Source organism: Astyanax mexicanus, chromosome 18 (genome assembly GCF_023375975.1).
Source record: "Astyanax mexicanus isolate ESR-SI-001 chromosome 18, AstMex3_surface, whole genome shotgun sequence".
NCBI lineage: Eukaryota > Metazoa > Chordata > Actinopteri > Characiformes > Acestrorhamphidae > Astyanax > Astyanax mexicanus.
The window spans coordinates 20,461,068-20,478,787 of NC_064425.1; the positions used below are offsets into that span (position 1 = coordinate 20,461,068).

A 17,720-nucleotide genomic window follows, 5' to 3' on the forward strand; every position below is an offset into this window, starting at 1 on the left:
GGGGTTGATGGGTGATGGAAATGCAATGTAATACTAATGTGATTACTAGATGGCCTTCTTGTATAATGCTATTATCCATTTATATAGTAGTAATGTTCGGACTACAGAAAGCATAACCCTTTTTAAACTGAACTGAAATGTAGTGTATAATCTGTAATGATTTAAGATATGGCTGTGATCAATCAAACTGAGATTGAAAAGAGGTGGTTTGGCAAAAAACAACAGATATTTGGGAGTCAATAAATTGTGCTTTTTTTTTTGTCTGACACTGGAGTTTTAAGGCTAATATTGTCGACAAACACACTCAGTCAATGCAAACCCAGTCTTTTCTGTAAACACACTGATCAAGTACTTTATTAGGTTCTCATTCAGTCATTCAGTTATCTAATCAGCCAATCCCGTGGCAGCAGTGTGATGCACAAAATCATGCAGATACAGGCCACGAGCTTCAGCCATCAGAGTGGGGTAAAATGAGCGTGAAATCAGATGGTGCCAGACAGGCTGCTCATATTTACACTTGTTTAAGTTTAAATATAAGCAGCCAATGACCATTTCATTATCACAATTATGATAATTCGTGAGACAGCTCTCACTATTGTATGAACAGACATAAAAAAAGCTAAATAACACTGAGGGTCTGCAGCAGTTTGTTGTTTTTTGTGGTTAATAGTGTTCGTTAGCTGTGCTTTGTTCTGATACTTACTGTATAGGTTGAGGAAAGTACTCTGGAGATGGGTATACGATTAGTGGTGTTTGTCATGTCAGTTGGACTGAATTCTTTCATACAGAATTCTTTCATACAATCATTAAAAAACGATTGTGTTATTCAAATCATTTAAAAGAGCCAATATCTATCCAGCATTAAGCTTTAAAATTAGTCTATTTCCCCCCCAAAGTTGAGTAAATCTTGTCGTTTTTTCCCTTGTGCAACTACGTCAGTAAAGCATAGCTCGACCTGTAACTAAGTACTAACTAGGAGTACGCAATAATAATAATATTAATAATATCCCCAACATTTTTGATTAGCGTGAACTATATTATACCCTAAAATATTGTGCCATATCACCCACCCCTAATTATCACATCAGGGTTCTACTTTTTTACTGTTTTTAGCAAAAGAAAATTTAGAATGTTCTCATTTTCCATTGTAAATCTATTATATCTGTCCAGTATCATTTATTTTACTTTAATCCTGGATATATGGAGATATATGGAGTGCATTATTAGTATCATGACATTCTGGATCATTGACTTCTCTATAAGTCTGAAAACATTCTTGTATTGTTTTAATTTCTTAGTAAGGGGTGAGAAATATCTCATTGTATGCTATAATAAAATGTTTTTTTTCCATTTTGTTGCAGTAGTGTATTCTTGATTTATTTTTTTCTTTCTTTCAATTCAGTGTTTTGCCATATCGCCAAGGGTATAGTTATCGCGAAAATACCATGAAATATCGAGAGATTATGTTGGGGCCATATCACCCACACCTAGTATTAACTAATATTTTGCTAATATGCAGAGTGTTCCTTTTAGTATTAAAATGATAGTTCTCTCAAAATCTCGATTCAAATCCAAAACAAAACCTGGAATTGTAATAGATTGATATCAAATTGAATCAGAAATTGAATTGAATTGGAAACTTGTGTAACGCAAGTGGACTCCGTGTCCGTTTGCAATTAAATATTCAAACGTACAATGCGAGTTATTGCCAAAGGACAATGTACACAGTGTAGAATGCCCGTACAGCTGCCCGTAAAGCAGAGGCCCCTTTGTATAACTGTATTGGAATAAATCCAGCCTTAAAAGGCTTAATCGCTAAATGTCTAGACCGTTTGATATGGAAACAGTCCTCATTTAACAGAAACAATAAATACATTTTTTTCTACTGCCGGTAGACACACTTATCTTGAAGCATGGCAAAGGTCACCCATTTGTGTGTCCAGTCCCTCAGTGCTGATGCAGTGATTTGAGACAGGTTGAGAGGGGTCTTCTGGCAAGAAGCAGAGTAGCAGTGTCTTCTCTCTCTCCAGGCCGTTGCTGTGCCTTCACTAAACCGTCCTCCCCCACATGCTATTTATAGTGGCAGCAGTCTACCTCCGATATCAGCAAAGAAGAAATGCATCTATAAGTAACCTCAGCCTCTCAGTGTCTCTCTCTCTCGTTCTCCACCCACTCATCCTCTTTTCCCTGCTCTTTTCCAGCCGGTAGGAGCTCTGTGCTGACATCCAGGTATGGAGCTGCTGGGCTTTAGGATTGTGTGAAGTGGAATAGATCTTATTAAATCTTGAAAATAGTGTCCAAAAGCTGTTGACTGATAGTAAAGCTTATCCTGTTTGGGTTAAAGTTAAAGCTAGCAGAAAACACATTACACCGGGGTGTAAATTCTCCCAGATTTGAGTTGTGGAGCAGTGAACAGTGTTCTCTGGAAGGATGGGGCTCCATCCAATACTTTTGGGATGAGTTGGAGATGATGGGAGTGGGCTATTGATCATTCAACACACAGCTAGGCTTATAGTGCACAGTACAGACAATTACTACAGCAAAAGAAGGATACAATCTTTTAATTCAATCAGGTAATTTCTCAAGAAACGTACGTGTCTCAGTACTTGTGTCCATATAGTGTAATTCTAAAAATGGTATTTCTTAGGCCAACTTTGGAGACCCCATGTAATGCTCAATTTTGTACTGTTCTCCATCTTGCCATCTGCAGAACATCTTTAAAAAGGCAATTTTCACTGTTTTCTTCAAGTAAATGTAGTAGTGTACCTAAATAGTATATTAACACTTGAATGCTTACATAATTATTTCTCTAGTTTAATGGCTTCCTTCTAAATAAGGAACATATCTTGTATATGGTTCTTTTTTTTCTTGAACAAAAAACGTACATTCAGGATAGTTCCAAACATTGCAAAGCATTTGTTGCCCTGAACTGACTATTCTAGGTTAAGTAGTGTTGATTAGATTGTGTGTTGATTTAAACAATACGACAGATTAATTAATTTATTGAATTTATTGAGTTTATTGCGTCCAATGACTAGCATGTTAGACCGTAATTTACTTTTGATCAACTTAAAACATTTTAATATTGTTTTTTGTATTTTTGTATGAACTTTATTTTTTAAGCAAATTTTACCACCTTACATTTAAAAATAAATATTTTTATTTATCAATCAAAACTAATACAAATTTATGGATCTGAATTTTTCAAGTTCAAAACAAAAAACAGTATTGCTTGTGAATTACTTGCTGTAAGTTTATCAAAGTGTACCTAAAATATATTAAAATAAAAAAAAAAAATAATAATAAAAAAAAATAAATTATACAAGATGCAGATTCAAATATTTGTCAGCTTTTAGGCTCCATACTAACATGTTGGCTCTTTGGCTAGAGCATTATACTGTACAGAACAGCTTTAACTCCAGATATCCTACATTAGGAATGCTGTAATCTCTGAGCCCCAGGGGTCACCAGTCTTATCCATAAACACCTGATGTGGCCGCAGGTTTACATTCCAGCAAAGCCAGAAGCCCACCCTGCACAACTAACCATTTGTTTAAAATCAACGGTAGTTTAAAGACTAGTAGATTAAACGAGTGGAATCAGGTGAAACATGTTAAAGTGAGGCACTTGTTCAGGGATTTCAGGCAAAGGGCATTTACAAGACTCCGGCGTACAGTTATTTGTCATTTCACCCAATGTTGCACTGTCCCAAGCATACCAGCATTTTGTAATGTATCAGTTGGATGTTATTGATGACATTTCACCCATTTTACAGTTCCAGTCTGTTCTTTCGCAATAGTTAAAGATTCAGTATTAGTTCTGTCAACATTAACATTCTTAGTGCATGTGATTTAATTGGAAAATTTATTGCATTTTTAAAATTTAATTATTCATATTACTAGAGCTAGAGTTTAAAGAGCTTTGTGGAATATTATCTGTTTTATTTAGCAATGTAAAGACAGTGTTATAAAACAGCTAGATTATTTTCTATGAAATATGGATTAAATCTCATAACTAACTCTCTTACACCCCCCTCTCTCTCTCTCTCTCTCTCTCTCTCTCTCTCTCAAACAACCAGTGTGTTTGATCATGATTGATCACAGAATATTGTTGTGATTAATCACATTAATTGAGCTCCACCCACATCTCTGGATCCTGCCTTTACTCCACTACATTTTTACATAAATTAGCAATTTGCACTGTATCCATGTTAAACAATTTTGTATAGATCATCTTTAAAATAACATGATACAATAAAAAAACACTCACAAACAAACAAAAGATAATTACATCCCACACATTGTAGAGCATATTGAAAATAGTGTTTCTGACCACCTACAGTGCTTAAGAATAGTATTTGCCCACTCAGTTTCCCATCTAAATTAATATAGGATAAAGACAACACCAGTAAACACACAGAGCCGTTTTCAAATTATCATTATTTTTATTAGGGATTTAAGATTTATTCAGAACCTATAATCAAACAGTCCAAATTCAAAAGACACTTTGGCTCAACCCAGACTAGATTTCTGCTGGACAACCCGAATAGAAATTGAACAGGACCGAATGATGTTTATGTTTTTCACTGATAATTAACTGCCTTTAATTAACTAATCTAATTTAATTAATTAATCTGTTCCTACATATCCACCTTAACCTGAAGCTGTGATGCACAACATAAGTATAATACTGTTTCTCTTCTCTCTGTGTTTCTGTCTGTGCAGCTCTCATATTCCTTTTCTACTTGGTCTTCTATGGCTTCCTTGCTGGAATGTTTTCTCTCACTATGTGGGTGATGCTGCAGACACTGAATGACTACACCCCCAAGTACAGGGACCGAGTGGCCAACCCAGGTAACGTCAACACAGCATTTACACAACCTTTCTCCAGCATTTTTAAACCCAACCATGAATCAGATTTCTTTGGGACACATTTTTTTAACCAATAAACCAAATAACCAAACATTTTTACTTATTTTTTTTTTATAATTTAACTGCTTCTTTGTGTTGGTTGTTTTTAATCATCAGTTGTACCATAAAACCAACATTAGCTATGATGAAGGTTCATAAATGTCTGTTTGTTAATCCATGTGTGTATCAGCAGCCGTATTCCCTTTATAACCTCTTATTTCTTGCTAATTCTTTGCATTCTTCATACTCATTGAGGGAATCTGCATGAATTTCACAGAACATATGTAGAACTGCAGGCAAAAGCATTTATCAGGAAACGTGACACTCTGGTGCTTTTACTGGCTCTTGAGTTCCATTTGGAAAATTGACATGTCTATGTCAGTCATGTCATATGTCATATATTAACATCAAAGTGTCTCTGTGTTATTAGTGAAATTGAGCCCCGGACAGAGGGGGCTCTCACATTAATCCTCTCTCTCTCAACCTCAGAAGCTTCACCACATCCTTCCCCATGCGTTAATTTATTCCTCTCTCTGAAACCATCTGTTTAGTCCTTTTTAGTATTAGTATTTAGTATCCTTATTCTACAATATATATATATATATATATATATATATATATATATATATATATATATATATATATATATATATATATATATATATATATATACGTATGTGTGTGTATATATATATATATATATATATATATTGTAGAATAAGGATACTAAATACTAATACTAAAAAGGACTAAACAGATGGTTTCAGAGAGAGGAATAAATTAACGCATGGGGAAGGATGTGGTGAAGCTTCTGAGGTGCACCATACAGGGGTTGGACAATGAAACTAAAACACCTGTCATTTTAGTGTGGGAGGTTTCATGGCTAAATTGGAGCAGCCTGGTGGCCAATCTTCATTAATTGCACATTGCACCAGTAAGAGCAGAGTGTGAAGGTTCAATTAGCAGGATAAGAGCACAGTTGCTTAAAAAATTGCAGTGCACACAACATTATGGGTGACATTCCAGAGTTCAAAAGAGGACAAATTGTTGGTGCACGTCTTGCTGGCGCATCTGTGACCACGACAGCTAGTCTTTGTGATGCATCAAGAGCCACGGTTTCCAGGGTAATGCCAGCATACCACCAAGAAGGACCAACCACATCCAACAGGATTAACTGTGGATGCAAGAGGAAACTGTCTGAAAGGGATGTTCGGGTGCTAACCCGGATTGTATCCAAAAAACGTAAAACCACGGCTGCACAAGTCACAGCAAAATTCAATGTGCACCTCAACTTTCTGTTTCCACCAGAACTATCTTTCCAACCCCTGTATGTGTTGCTTTTGTTGAGTTCAGAGGGCAGCTGGATTATTTTTTATGGAATATGGATTAAATCTCATAACTAACTTTACTACCCCCTCTCTCTGTCTCTCTTTCTCTCTCTCTCTTAAACAAGTGTTTGATCATGATTAATCAAAGAATATTGTTAATTGTTTTAATTGATTGACAGCACTATTGTGTATTATACTGCCGGAGATGTGCCGCACAACATAATTATAATACTGTCCCTTTTCTCGCCTTTTTTCTGTCTGTGCAGCTCTCATATTCTTTTTCTAATCTTACATGATTATTTATAACTTATGTTCTATTCTAGAGTATCCTTATTCTACATCATATATTTTCTTTTTTGAAAGAAAACAGCAGTGTGCTCTCAGTGTAATATATCAATTGTTTGTACAGAGATAGATAGACAGACTAAGGGCAAAATGTTTATTATAATGTATGATTTGATTTATCATGGTCTCGTGTGTAAATGCTTATTTATGGCCCCATAAAAAAGAAATCTGAGCTATATATACACATCAAAATCTACTTGTATCAGCATGGAAATATTACATTGTTAGTGAGGACATTATGAAGTTATGTTATAATGTTATAAGTCAGTTATTTAGTGATCAGTCATTAACACAACCATTTCCCTTCTGTTCTGACAGGTCTGATGATCAGGCCCAAGTATTTTGACATTGAGGTAAATCGTTCTAATCCACAGCAGTACAACAAGTACGTCCAGGGCCTGGAGAGCTTTCTGCAGCGTAAGTCTCGTCTGTCTTACTGTTTTAGGGTTTAAGGAGAAGGAGGTTAAAGAAGATAACTTGAGTATTAGGATTATATCTGAATAAAACCAAGCCACATAACCACGCGAGTGAACACACCTAAGACACAGAGGATTTAAAACCATAGAAATCTGATCACTTTAGAAGGTGGTCTGAGATGAAGTTTAGATTCTCTGCCCGAGCCTAAGCCCGATGCAGAGATTTCCCACTACTTTCCTCAGGCCGGGTCGGGTCGGACTCAAAAAAATGGTTTGTGATGTAGGCATCTTTTTTTTTTAATGCTATTTTTATTTTTTATAAAGCTATGGCGTGGTAATCACAAAATAGCAAAGTAACAAATCAAACTGTGTTTTAAAAAAAAAAATTCTGAGGCGCACGTGAGCTCCTCCACTTGTCTGCCTTACACACTTGACTTGCAGTGCTGTGTGTAGCTGTTACTAATAAACTTTTTTCTTAAATAATAGGTCTATGCTTCTTTAGTGTTGCAATGTTAAGTACATTATTCTGAACAGATTTAGCTCATTGAAACAGCAAATGTTTTTAAAAAGCTCAGTTTTAACACACTACTTACTAAAAAAAATGTATCAGGCTCTAGCTCATAATGACAGTTTATGGGGCGGGGCGGGTCGAGCTCGATTATTTTTTTTGGTCCCGATCTAAGCTCTAGTGTAAGACACAGCTTTACCACATGTTTAAGCAGTGGCTAAAACATAGTACAGCAGAAACTCATTCCTGTAAAACTAACTGAAACTGTAGTAATAATTGCATTGTTTTAATCAAAAAATGTATATTCCTTTCCTCACTGCAATCAGATTTTAGTCTACCTAAACAGAGATGCTGTTGGTTATAAGTGTAAATGCATGTGGATAAAATCTTATCAGAGAATACAGTACAGATTGTAGTCACAGGAAGTGACCAGTTATAAACAGGGTCTTTAATCCCCTATTAAATCCACCTTTAATCCTTTTAATAAAAAACAAACAAGCACAGCACAGTATTAAAATAGTGATCCATGAACATGGACATCAGGCGTAAAGGCACAAAGCAGTATTAAACAATATTAAGTTTCATTAATTGTTGACTTTTTAAATGTAATAATAATTAATTACAGTTCCTTAGTAAGTATGTGGCAGACATTTCCAGAAGAATTACATCTTTAAATTGATTATTTCTGTCTAATAGCTCTGAGCAAATGAGATCAAACGATTAAAGGTCAGAAAGTATGATTATGGATAATACCTTATAAATTTAAAACCAGATTTGAAAGATTGAATAAAAGAGTAATTGATGAATTTAGCAGTTATTATTTTGTGCAGTGGTTCTCCATCCAGCCCTCACGCCCTTTAAGTGGTCCAGGTTTTTATTTCCTGCAAAGTCAAAACACACAGAGCACAGATTGGAGGCCCTGTGGACTGGATTGGAACTCAGTTGTAGAAAATTACAGGCAGTAGTTTGGAAAGAGACGTAGGAGGTCTGGCTGTTCTGTAATTCTGAGAAGGTAAATCTCAGAATTTGAATCTCAGAAAGTGAGAAAGTGAAAAATTGAAAAAGTGAAAAATCTCAGAAAGTGAAAGCACTTTGTACTTTGAAAATGGGAGACTTCCCAAAATTCCACACTCTGCAGTGAGCTGGCAGGAATAGTCAGTTACTGGTACTTAGTGTGTTTCAGAAATCCTGCAGGACCTTCTGCGATCAACCTTTTTATTAGGTCAGGATATTGAGTTCGCCATAAAAACGCTTGATCAATAATATGATTGATGGGTCCAGAGGTTATTTATAGGGAATAAAGACTGTATATGGAAACTGAACCCAGTCCCACTGATTTCATAATACAGTTGCAATTTTGTGATTGGCATAAAGCTTTAGTGTACCAAACAAATACTTATACTGTATATAAGAGCAGTTTAGTAAAAAACATTTTTTTTACCTAATTGAAGACCTCGTGAATAAAATCAAGAGGAAGATGGATGATCACAAGCCATCAAACCAAACTGAACTGCTTAAATATTTGCAGCAGGAGTGGCATTAAGTTTTCCAAAAGCAGTGTGTAAGACTGGTGGAGGAGAACATGCCAAGTAACTTTCTTGGTTTCTTAAAACTTTATGAATATGAATGTGTTTTCTTTGCATTATTTGAGGTCTGAAAGCTCTGCATCTTTTTTGTTATTTCAGCCATTCTCTGTGTTTAAGTACTAAAATGCTGTTCTGTATCTACTGTAGATAATTGTTTCTTCTTCCACTTTAACTTCACTAAAAGTATTAAACTCATCCAAAGTATTTACTCATTTACACATTGGTTATGTGCTGTAATGTTACTTGTTACAAATATAAAATGTTACAAATCATTCCAAACTCACATCATCACCGCCACTGCTTTCTGTAATAACTACCCAATACGTTACTTTTACTTTCAGTATTTGAGTAGTACATTTTAGAGTTAACAACTTGCAATACTTGGGCACAAAAATGTTGAGTGTGGAGCTTAAAGAACACTTCTACTTGTAGTCAAGACCCTTTTTTGATGGAGCACTTTAAAACGTCTTCAAAACAAGAACATGCACAAAGTTATGACTGACAATAAGGTGGCTTTCCTAGCTATATAACTGTTTAGGTGGTTAAGTTGCACTTTCAATAAATCTTAATTCTAAAACTTGTTTCTTTAATTTCTTTTTTTTTTACTTAATTATGTGCTGTAATACAGTATAATTTAATACAAATACAATTTTGCGTATTTATTTTTCCAGTATTTTGCATTATTTTGTTTACATGATTTTTAGAGCTGTATAAGGAAAAGAATACTAAGATAGCAAATTATGAAAATAATTTAACTCCTCACTGTATAATTAGATGCATAGCAGGGTCCCACAGCTTAGCGAAAATCTATTTTTGAAACTTTATATCTTATTTGTTCCATTTCCATCTCCCGATAAGAAATAGCTCCCAGTAATTCTCTTTTAATTTCTGGGAAAAAAAAACAACAGTTTAACATGAGCTAACTGCAAAATCAAATTAAACTTTAATCTAAACATTGTACTCAAGTATCACCATTGGTACTAGTTTTTTTAGTCCTTACCTGACTCACCTATTCTCTTTTCTTTTTTTTTTTTTAAATGCAGAGTACAATGATACTTTGCAGGAGCAGAATACGGTCTGCACAGAGGGCGATTATTACATGCAGGAGAATAATGAGCTGGTGAAGAATGTATGTCAGTTCAAGCGGAGTCAGCTGCGGCAGTGCTCCGGCCTGGCTGATACAAACTTTGGCTATGCAGAGGGACAGCCTTGTGTCTTGATCAAGATGAACCGGGTAAGTTTACAATATATTCAGATAAACAGATTTTTTGTTTTTTATATTATGTGTGATGATTAACCTAGAAAACTAACGTTAAAATGAGTAACACAAACACTAATGTTGGGTATACAATGTATGACTAATTACATTTACTCACATTACTGTAATTGAGTAGATTTTATGAGTAATTTGTGATTTTTAAAGTAGTTTTTACATTAGGTAATTTTACTTTTACTCAAGTACATTTTGACACAACTAATTTACTTCGCTACATTGGAAAACTCCCCATTACTGAGTAAAAAAATGAAATTCTGAGGGGGAAAAAAACCCAAATTGACTGAATTAAAAACAAATTTAGTTTTGTTCTCCATGGTAGCGCAGCTGAACTTCTCTATGTAGTGTTTATTACGGTTAGCGGGAGAGACGGTGTGTAAATCAGCTGTGCAGCCTGAGGCCTCTTAAGTTTTTATTGAGAACATTAAACAATCTAAATCTTGGATGTTAAAAAACATGTAAATAGCAGTTAAAGCATAGCAATTGGAAGTTCAAAAATAATAATTTAATACTCTAAAAATACGGTTTATAGTCACCTATATGACCATAACCTTTTAACAGTAAAGAAAAAAATGGATCATAGAAGCCTATGCCTCTTGTTCTTGAAAATGTTTTATGGGGTGGTCTGAACAAATACTGCCTGAAAGGTTCAAACTATTTAATTTAATAATTATTTAATTTATGATTTGTACTTAAAATAAATAAAAGTAACTATGTAACTTTTACTCAAAGTACATTTTAAATTGAGTAGTTTTTTTACTTTTACTCGAGGACATTTTTAGATGGGTACTTTTACTTTTACTTGAGTAGAATTTTAGCAAAGTAAAGGTACTTTTAATTAATTACAATTTTTCAGTACCTTTTCCACCTCTGTCTATCACTAACATCGGATGAAAATCACACGAGTGCATGCCTCTTGAAAAAAAAACAGATGGGAGGAGGGGATCAACCATAACATTAATGACAATAATGATCATCGCCTTAAAGCTACCCAAAGTCCCATGCAACCCAGACAGCAGCAACACAATGATAATCACGGAAAATTGTGTGGGTAAAAATCATCCAGCGTTAGCGTTCTAGGGTTAAGGAGAAATGCTTAAACCACTTTTTCTCAGGGATGTTCAGAAAATATATATTTTTAAAGATCAATTTTACCTTTAAATAAATGTTTTCCTTTTTTTTTTCTTGTGTAGATAATTGGACTTGTGCCACGAGGAGATCCATACATTAACTGCACTGCCAAGGTACGTGTCTTTGTGTGGGTGTGAGGTTGAGGTCTGGTACCCACAAAGGTGAATTATGTGCTGGATGACCTATTTAATTAACATGTGGGTGTACTTTCATCTTGTTTTTTTTTCAAACATCTGTTTGTATGTGGTCTCTCTCCACGCTGCCTGTGGTGCTGGCAGTTCTCTGTGTGGTAAGATTTAATGCCCAACTTCCCTGTTTTCAACAGGGAAACGATACCTGACCCTTTTCCCATATCTCTGCTGCTTCTGTCCATCTCCTCTCCTGTATTGCTTGTGTCTGGCTCTTTTATTCGCCCTCATGCAACAAGTTAGCGTACTGTATACCTTCAAACCCCCAGCTGGAGTAAGCTTAGGACCAGCGGTGCAGCTAGCACCTCCCGGATTCAGTGCAGTCTGTCTGAGCTGGGTTCTTTAATTGTGCCTCTTTTTTTTCTTCCCTCCAGAGATCAAATCAGAAGTTAGACTTTGCTTTTTTCGTGAAATACAATTCAGCCCATTCCCAACTAGCGCTTTTCACATGTTCTTGCCGTCATTATTTGTGCAAGGAACACAAGGCCATCGGTTGTTCCATTTCTCATCTTGGTGCTGATGTGGGTTCTGGCCGAATCCCACTCAGCAGACTCTGTAGAGGTGGTCTCTTAGAAAGAATGAGAACAGTGTAAGTGAGAACAATAGGAAGGAATAGTTTTTTAGTCTTTAAAAAGTCCCCTAAAACAAATAACCATATATATTGAAAATATTTGTTAACTTTTTTGGAAGAAATCAGTTGTCCTTTTAAAAACTACAATATGCTTTATTTAGGCTTTTATATTAGGGCTAGTGCGACACTGTAAAATAATATTGATATTATTCAAGTATGTGAACTATTTTTTATGATTTATTATTATGATTATGATTTTTAGTTCTTAGGTTTTTTTTTTTAACTCAGGTGAGACTTTTTTTAATGGCATTACCTCTTGAGACCTATTCTATATCTTATTTCACATTTATGTTTTTAATGTAATTTAATTAAAAAGTTCTAACAACAGTAAAGAACTTATTACTCCCAAAAAGAAGAAATCGTCTATATATAGTTATTTATTGTAAGGGCTTAATATGAGCTAATTTAATTAATACAAAATTAGGACTAGATGATATGGCCAACAGTGTGTTTCTTAATTTAGGTCAATACGATATAATTTAAATTTTGATATGAACAGTATAAAAGTACCTTCACTCAACCATCCTTCACCCAAAATTCACCCAAAATGTGCCAGATTATATTTTGAGTTTTTTTCTAGTCTACTCAAAAAACAATATCAATGTTTTTAATTGTTTGGTTGTTCTCTGTTTAATTAATTAACTATCTGTAGTTAACAATCTAAGTAGCTAATGTTTGGAGTGTGGAAACCACAATGTTAACAGCCAGAATTTAGCTGTAATGCAAACAGACTCTGCAGTGTGGCTTAGCTGCAGTGCTAACAGCCAGCCTCAGCAGGCTTGCTGTGTATTAACTGCGTCTTGCTGTTTAAAGTGATATACAGAGTTGTAGCTGCTTGCTCATTGTGGGCCACGGGCACAGGATACTGTAGGTGGAACATAAAGTATATTTAATATTTTCTTACATTAATCTATATATTGGGACAGGTCAATTGGTAAGCAAGCTATCGTTCATCTGGCTGTCCATGGTGCCAAGTTTTGGCTGCGGGAATCTGTCTAACCATTCTACCCCTCTACTAGACAACCCCTTTCTCTAATGCCCTCCCTGGCTTTCAGCACCTTCTCCTCTCTCAGCCACAAGTTACCACCCTTATGTGACCTATTGAAGGTATACAGAAGAGAACAGGAAGGGTGTCACTTTTCTCTTTAGGTACAGGCTGTTTCATACTGCTTCTACTTCACAGAGAGCGAGCAAATTCTCCCACTAACCAAACATTTCTTGCAGGTGGCTCTAATACTTCAAAAGCTTTATTGCTTCCATTTAAATATTGCAAGTATATTTAAATCCGCAGATTGTGTTGCCTGATTTGACAATCAGAATGAATCTGCGTGTACAGTAGGCGGCACTCCTCTCCTGCAGTAACGATTCATTCTATATGCAAAGCCTTCATTTGTTCAGTTATTTTTATGATCAAATACAAAATAGTAACCATAATCATCCTCATGATAAATAGTAACTAGCGTTGCACATTGAAATCGTAATTATGTCTGTATCGGCCTCTAATTGCCTTTTTAATTAATTATTTTTATTTTGTTTTAGAATTATCTATATAGGCCGCTATAGCCAATATTTCAAACCAATACACGGATCAAGTGACGCTGGATGCACTACTTTAAAATTCATTCATATTTTTATCTTTTTGTTTTTATCTTTATTAGTTTTTTTTTTTTTTTTAATTAAGAGACCACTTCAGTTTCTGAATCAGTTTCTCTGATTTTGCTATTTATAGGTTTATGTTTAAGTAAAATGAACATTGTTGTTTTATTCTATAAACTACAGACAACATTTCTCCCGAATTCCAAATAAAAAAATTGTCATCTAGAGCATTTATTTACAGAAAATAACAAATGACTGAAATAACAAAAAAGACGCAGAGCTTTCAGACCTCAAAAAATGCAAAGAAAACAAGTTTTCAGTTTTAAGAGTTCAAAAATCAACATTTGGCGGAATAACCCTGGTTTGTAATCATAGTTCTCATGCATGTTCTCCTCCACCAGTCTTACACACTGCTTTTGGATTACTTTATGCCACTCCTGGTGCAAAAATTTAAGCAGTTCAGCTTAGTTTGATGGTTGTGATCATCCATCTACCTCTTGATTATATTCCAGAGGTTTTTAATTTGGTAAAATCAAAAACTTTGGGGAGGGGGAATGCATTATTTTGTAAATATTTTTGAAAAAAATGCTCATACCAATATGGAGGAGGGCTGTCTGAAAATGTTTAAACTACTAACCTTTCTACACCACAGTAATAAATATACAAACAACAGTATAAAGTTAAAACGTTAATTAATTCATCGTTAGGATAAATATAATTTTAAAGCAGGCCTGATCATAACCACCCTTCACCAAGTCACTTGTCGTTTCTTGAAACCTCTTTTGGTAGGTGCTGAGTGTAAATGGTTGTGTAGAATGTGACATAACATTCTTCACTGTGTAACTTCATTTATTCACACATAGGAAGAGGCTTCTAAGTTTCTAAGTAAGAAACACACTTATACACAAGTGGCTGACCCATGTTTACAGCTCCAAAACACAAAACATGAGTTCTGAATTAAAGTTATTAAAAGTGATGTGCTGTTCATTAAGTAATTTATTAAAAAATGTTTTATTTATTTAGATACATAAGCCTCCCATTGTCAAACTAAATGGGGGGAAATATGAGATTCACTGCATCCAGTGGCTTCTAACTGTGACTAAATTATATGAGAAAAGGTAACATATGCCATTTTTTTTACTGTCTGTTGTTTAGTAACGAGACAATGCATTCTGGTCCACACTCAGCTTGTGTTGTGTCGTAAGCTACACTGTTCGCTGTAAATTCAGGTTGCATTTGTGGGAGTATATACCACCCTGAAAATAATGTACTGATTCCAATTTACGATGTGGACACTCATAGAAAAATATAAAACATAAATGGGATCCTTTCTCTGCACAGATGAGGAATGTATATTCTGCGGTTCATTGTTATACTGGCAGCCCACATAAAGGTCTGCTCATTTATGTGGAAATTTGCTGTCTGCTTCCAATACAAAGGTAAACCAGCCTGTGCAGAATGAAACTAGTTCAAAAGTAGTACTAGTATCAAAACATAAATGATGTGTGTTGGCTCACTAACAGGATTTTTTTTTAATGTCGTATACAGCCCTAATTCTGAATAAGCACTTGAAAGAAATAAAGTCTGCATGTTCACAATATGTATAATGGAAATTAAAGGAGGAGTCAGATTAATCCAGTTCTTGGTTCCTGAGGATCTGTTTATTGGTTGGTGTTTTCTGCATTTTGTACAGTCGTAAGAAGTTTGCATTAATTCTTTTTTGTTTTGTTAGTATTCTTGTGTTATCTGTGTATGCTAAAAGTAAAACAAACATTTGGATCTCTCCTCTCTTGAGCTTTCAGGTATACAGATTATACAGGTATATAAACACATCCCAAGTCAGTGGGGTTGAAAGAGGGTATGAGAGCAGGAGAGAGTGAAAGATTCTGGTGGTGGGGTTTTTGCTAATAGTAACATCAATAGTAACATCTCGTATGAGTGTGGCACTTGGTTGTCATCACCTAGTTCATCCAGTTAGGTGAGAACAGGCTGTTGCTACAGGCAACAGCAGCACAGATCACATCCAGTCCTATCCTCCATGAAGAATAGCTTTGTGATGGCTCTCTTCTTTCCTGTTTCAGAGGGACACGCCCCTACAGATGCAGTATTTCCCCAGCGAGGGTCGATTTGACAAGATGTATTTCCCTTACTATGGCAAGAAAGCACATGTGAGTACCACAGTCTGATATATCTAGATATACTAATAAAAATAGAGATCTGATACTTGCACTGTTTATCTGTAAATATCAATCAATATAAGAGATCTTTATCATTGTTCTCCAAGATACAGATATCTCATACAATTTATTTTTTTTATATCAGGTTGTGGCTCTGTATGAGTGGTGTTGTAAATACACAGTTTCTGGTACACACAGTTTTTTCACTCGTTTTCTCTCGCTGTGTTCTGTTCTGTTTCTATTCTGAGCCCCTGACACCAATCAATAAGCTGCTGCAACACCAGTCAGTGAAAGCTCACCTATCAACAACGGGTGTAAAAAAATGTCTGGTTGGTGTACTAGGTACACATGGAACAAAATCTTTTATTTTAGATGTCCTCATTCTACTTCTTAGCCCTGATTAAATTTGTATATTTAGATTCATTAAAAATTGGTTCTACATTCTGTTGTTCAGTGCTCAACACCTCTCAGTATATTTGGGTCCTGGGTCATTCTCAGCACTGCAGTGACGCTGACATGGCAAGTGTTCTGGTACAAGAGGATCAGACACAGCAGAGCTGCTGGAGTTTTTAAACACTGTGTTCACTCTCTGTCTACTAAACATTCCTGCTTAATTGGTCCACATGTGTGCTATTTGCTGGATATTTCTGTTTAAAAACTTAAGCAGCATTTCAGGAGAAATGGGGGGAAAACTGGAAAAAATATAAAAAAATATATATATAAAAAACTTAAGCAGCACTGCTTTGTGTTTAATCCCTTCAGTGAAAAGAGGATAATAAAGTATTTAGAGAAATAGCTACAGTACTACAGTCTGTGATTTTAGGACTACAACATGCTCATGTATGGTAAGAGTTGTGATTATTGGTGGTTTGCAATCACAGGAATATATCTTTCCGAACAGTCTGATTTAAAAACTGATTTATTTTTGTCAGATTTGCGTTTGTAGCGTCCTTGCTGGTTCAACTGTGCAATATGCACAATATGTTACCGCCCACTAAGACTAACACCCTAGCTGTAAAACACAGCAGCCCAGCACACTAAGTTTTTCCACCATGCCCCACTGTAACAAAAGACTGTTGTTTCCATAAAAGCTGGCAATAAATATCCTCTAAATAATAACAATTTTAATGATTAAACCATAAAAATACACAGTAAACTTATCTATTTATTTATTTATTTAATATTTATCCCATCTTCTCCCCAATTTACACAGCCAATTACCCAACCCACTTATTAGGACTGCCTCTATCACTAGTAATGCCCCAACACCAGGAGGGTGAAGACCAACACGTCTCCTCCAATACATGTGAAGTCAGACTCTGCTTCCTTTTAAACTGCTGCTGATGAAGCATTGCCAATTAGCATCACAGCACACTCTGAGGAAAGCACAGCGCATGTTCATATACATGAGCTCACAGACGCCCTGTGCTGCAGACATCACCCCTTGCACCCCTTGGCAAGCCAACTAAGCCAAAACGTATGGGAAAGAACCGCCTCCACGCGTAAAATATCACGTGTTGACCGATAGACATTACCTTTTTTTTACGTGTACAGACACAATCTTTTTACGTGTAGAGGCGTAAATTTATGCCGTCTGTACATCAAGTGCTTTTTTTACCTGTACAGACATA

The 17,720-nt window shown here is 35.4% G+C and overlaps 1 protein-coding gene across 1 annotated transcript in view; it reads left to right on the plus strand.

The window, feature by feature from the left end:
- atp1b3b (ATPase Na+/K+ transporting subunit beta 3b) overlaps positions 1-17,720 on the plus strand; it is a 31,790-nt gene that overhangs the window by 12,510 nt on the left and 1,560 nt on the right. Inside the window, exons 2-6 of the mRNA XM_022675479.2 lie at positions 4,725-4,853; positions 6,902-7,000; positions 10,137-10,327; positions 11,560-11,610; positions 15,994-16,080. Of these exons, the coding sequence (XP_022531200.2) occupies positions 4,725-4,853; positions 6,902-7,000; positions 10,137-10,327; positions 11,560-11,610; positions 15,994-16,080 (557 nt within the window). The remainder of the gene's footprint in view (positions 1-4,724; positions 4,854-6,901; positions 7,001-10,136; positions 10,328-11,559; positions 11,611-15,993; positions 16,081-17,720) is intronic.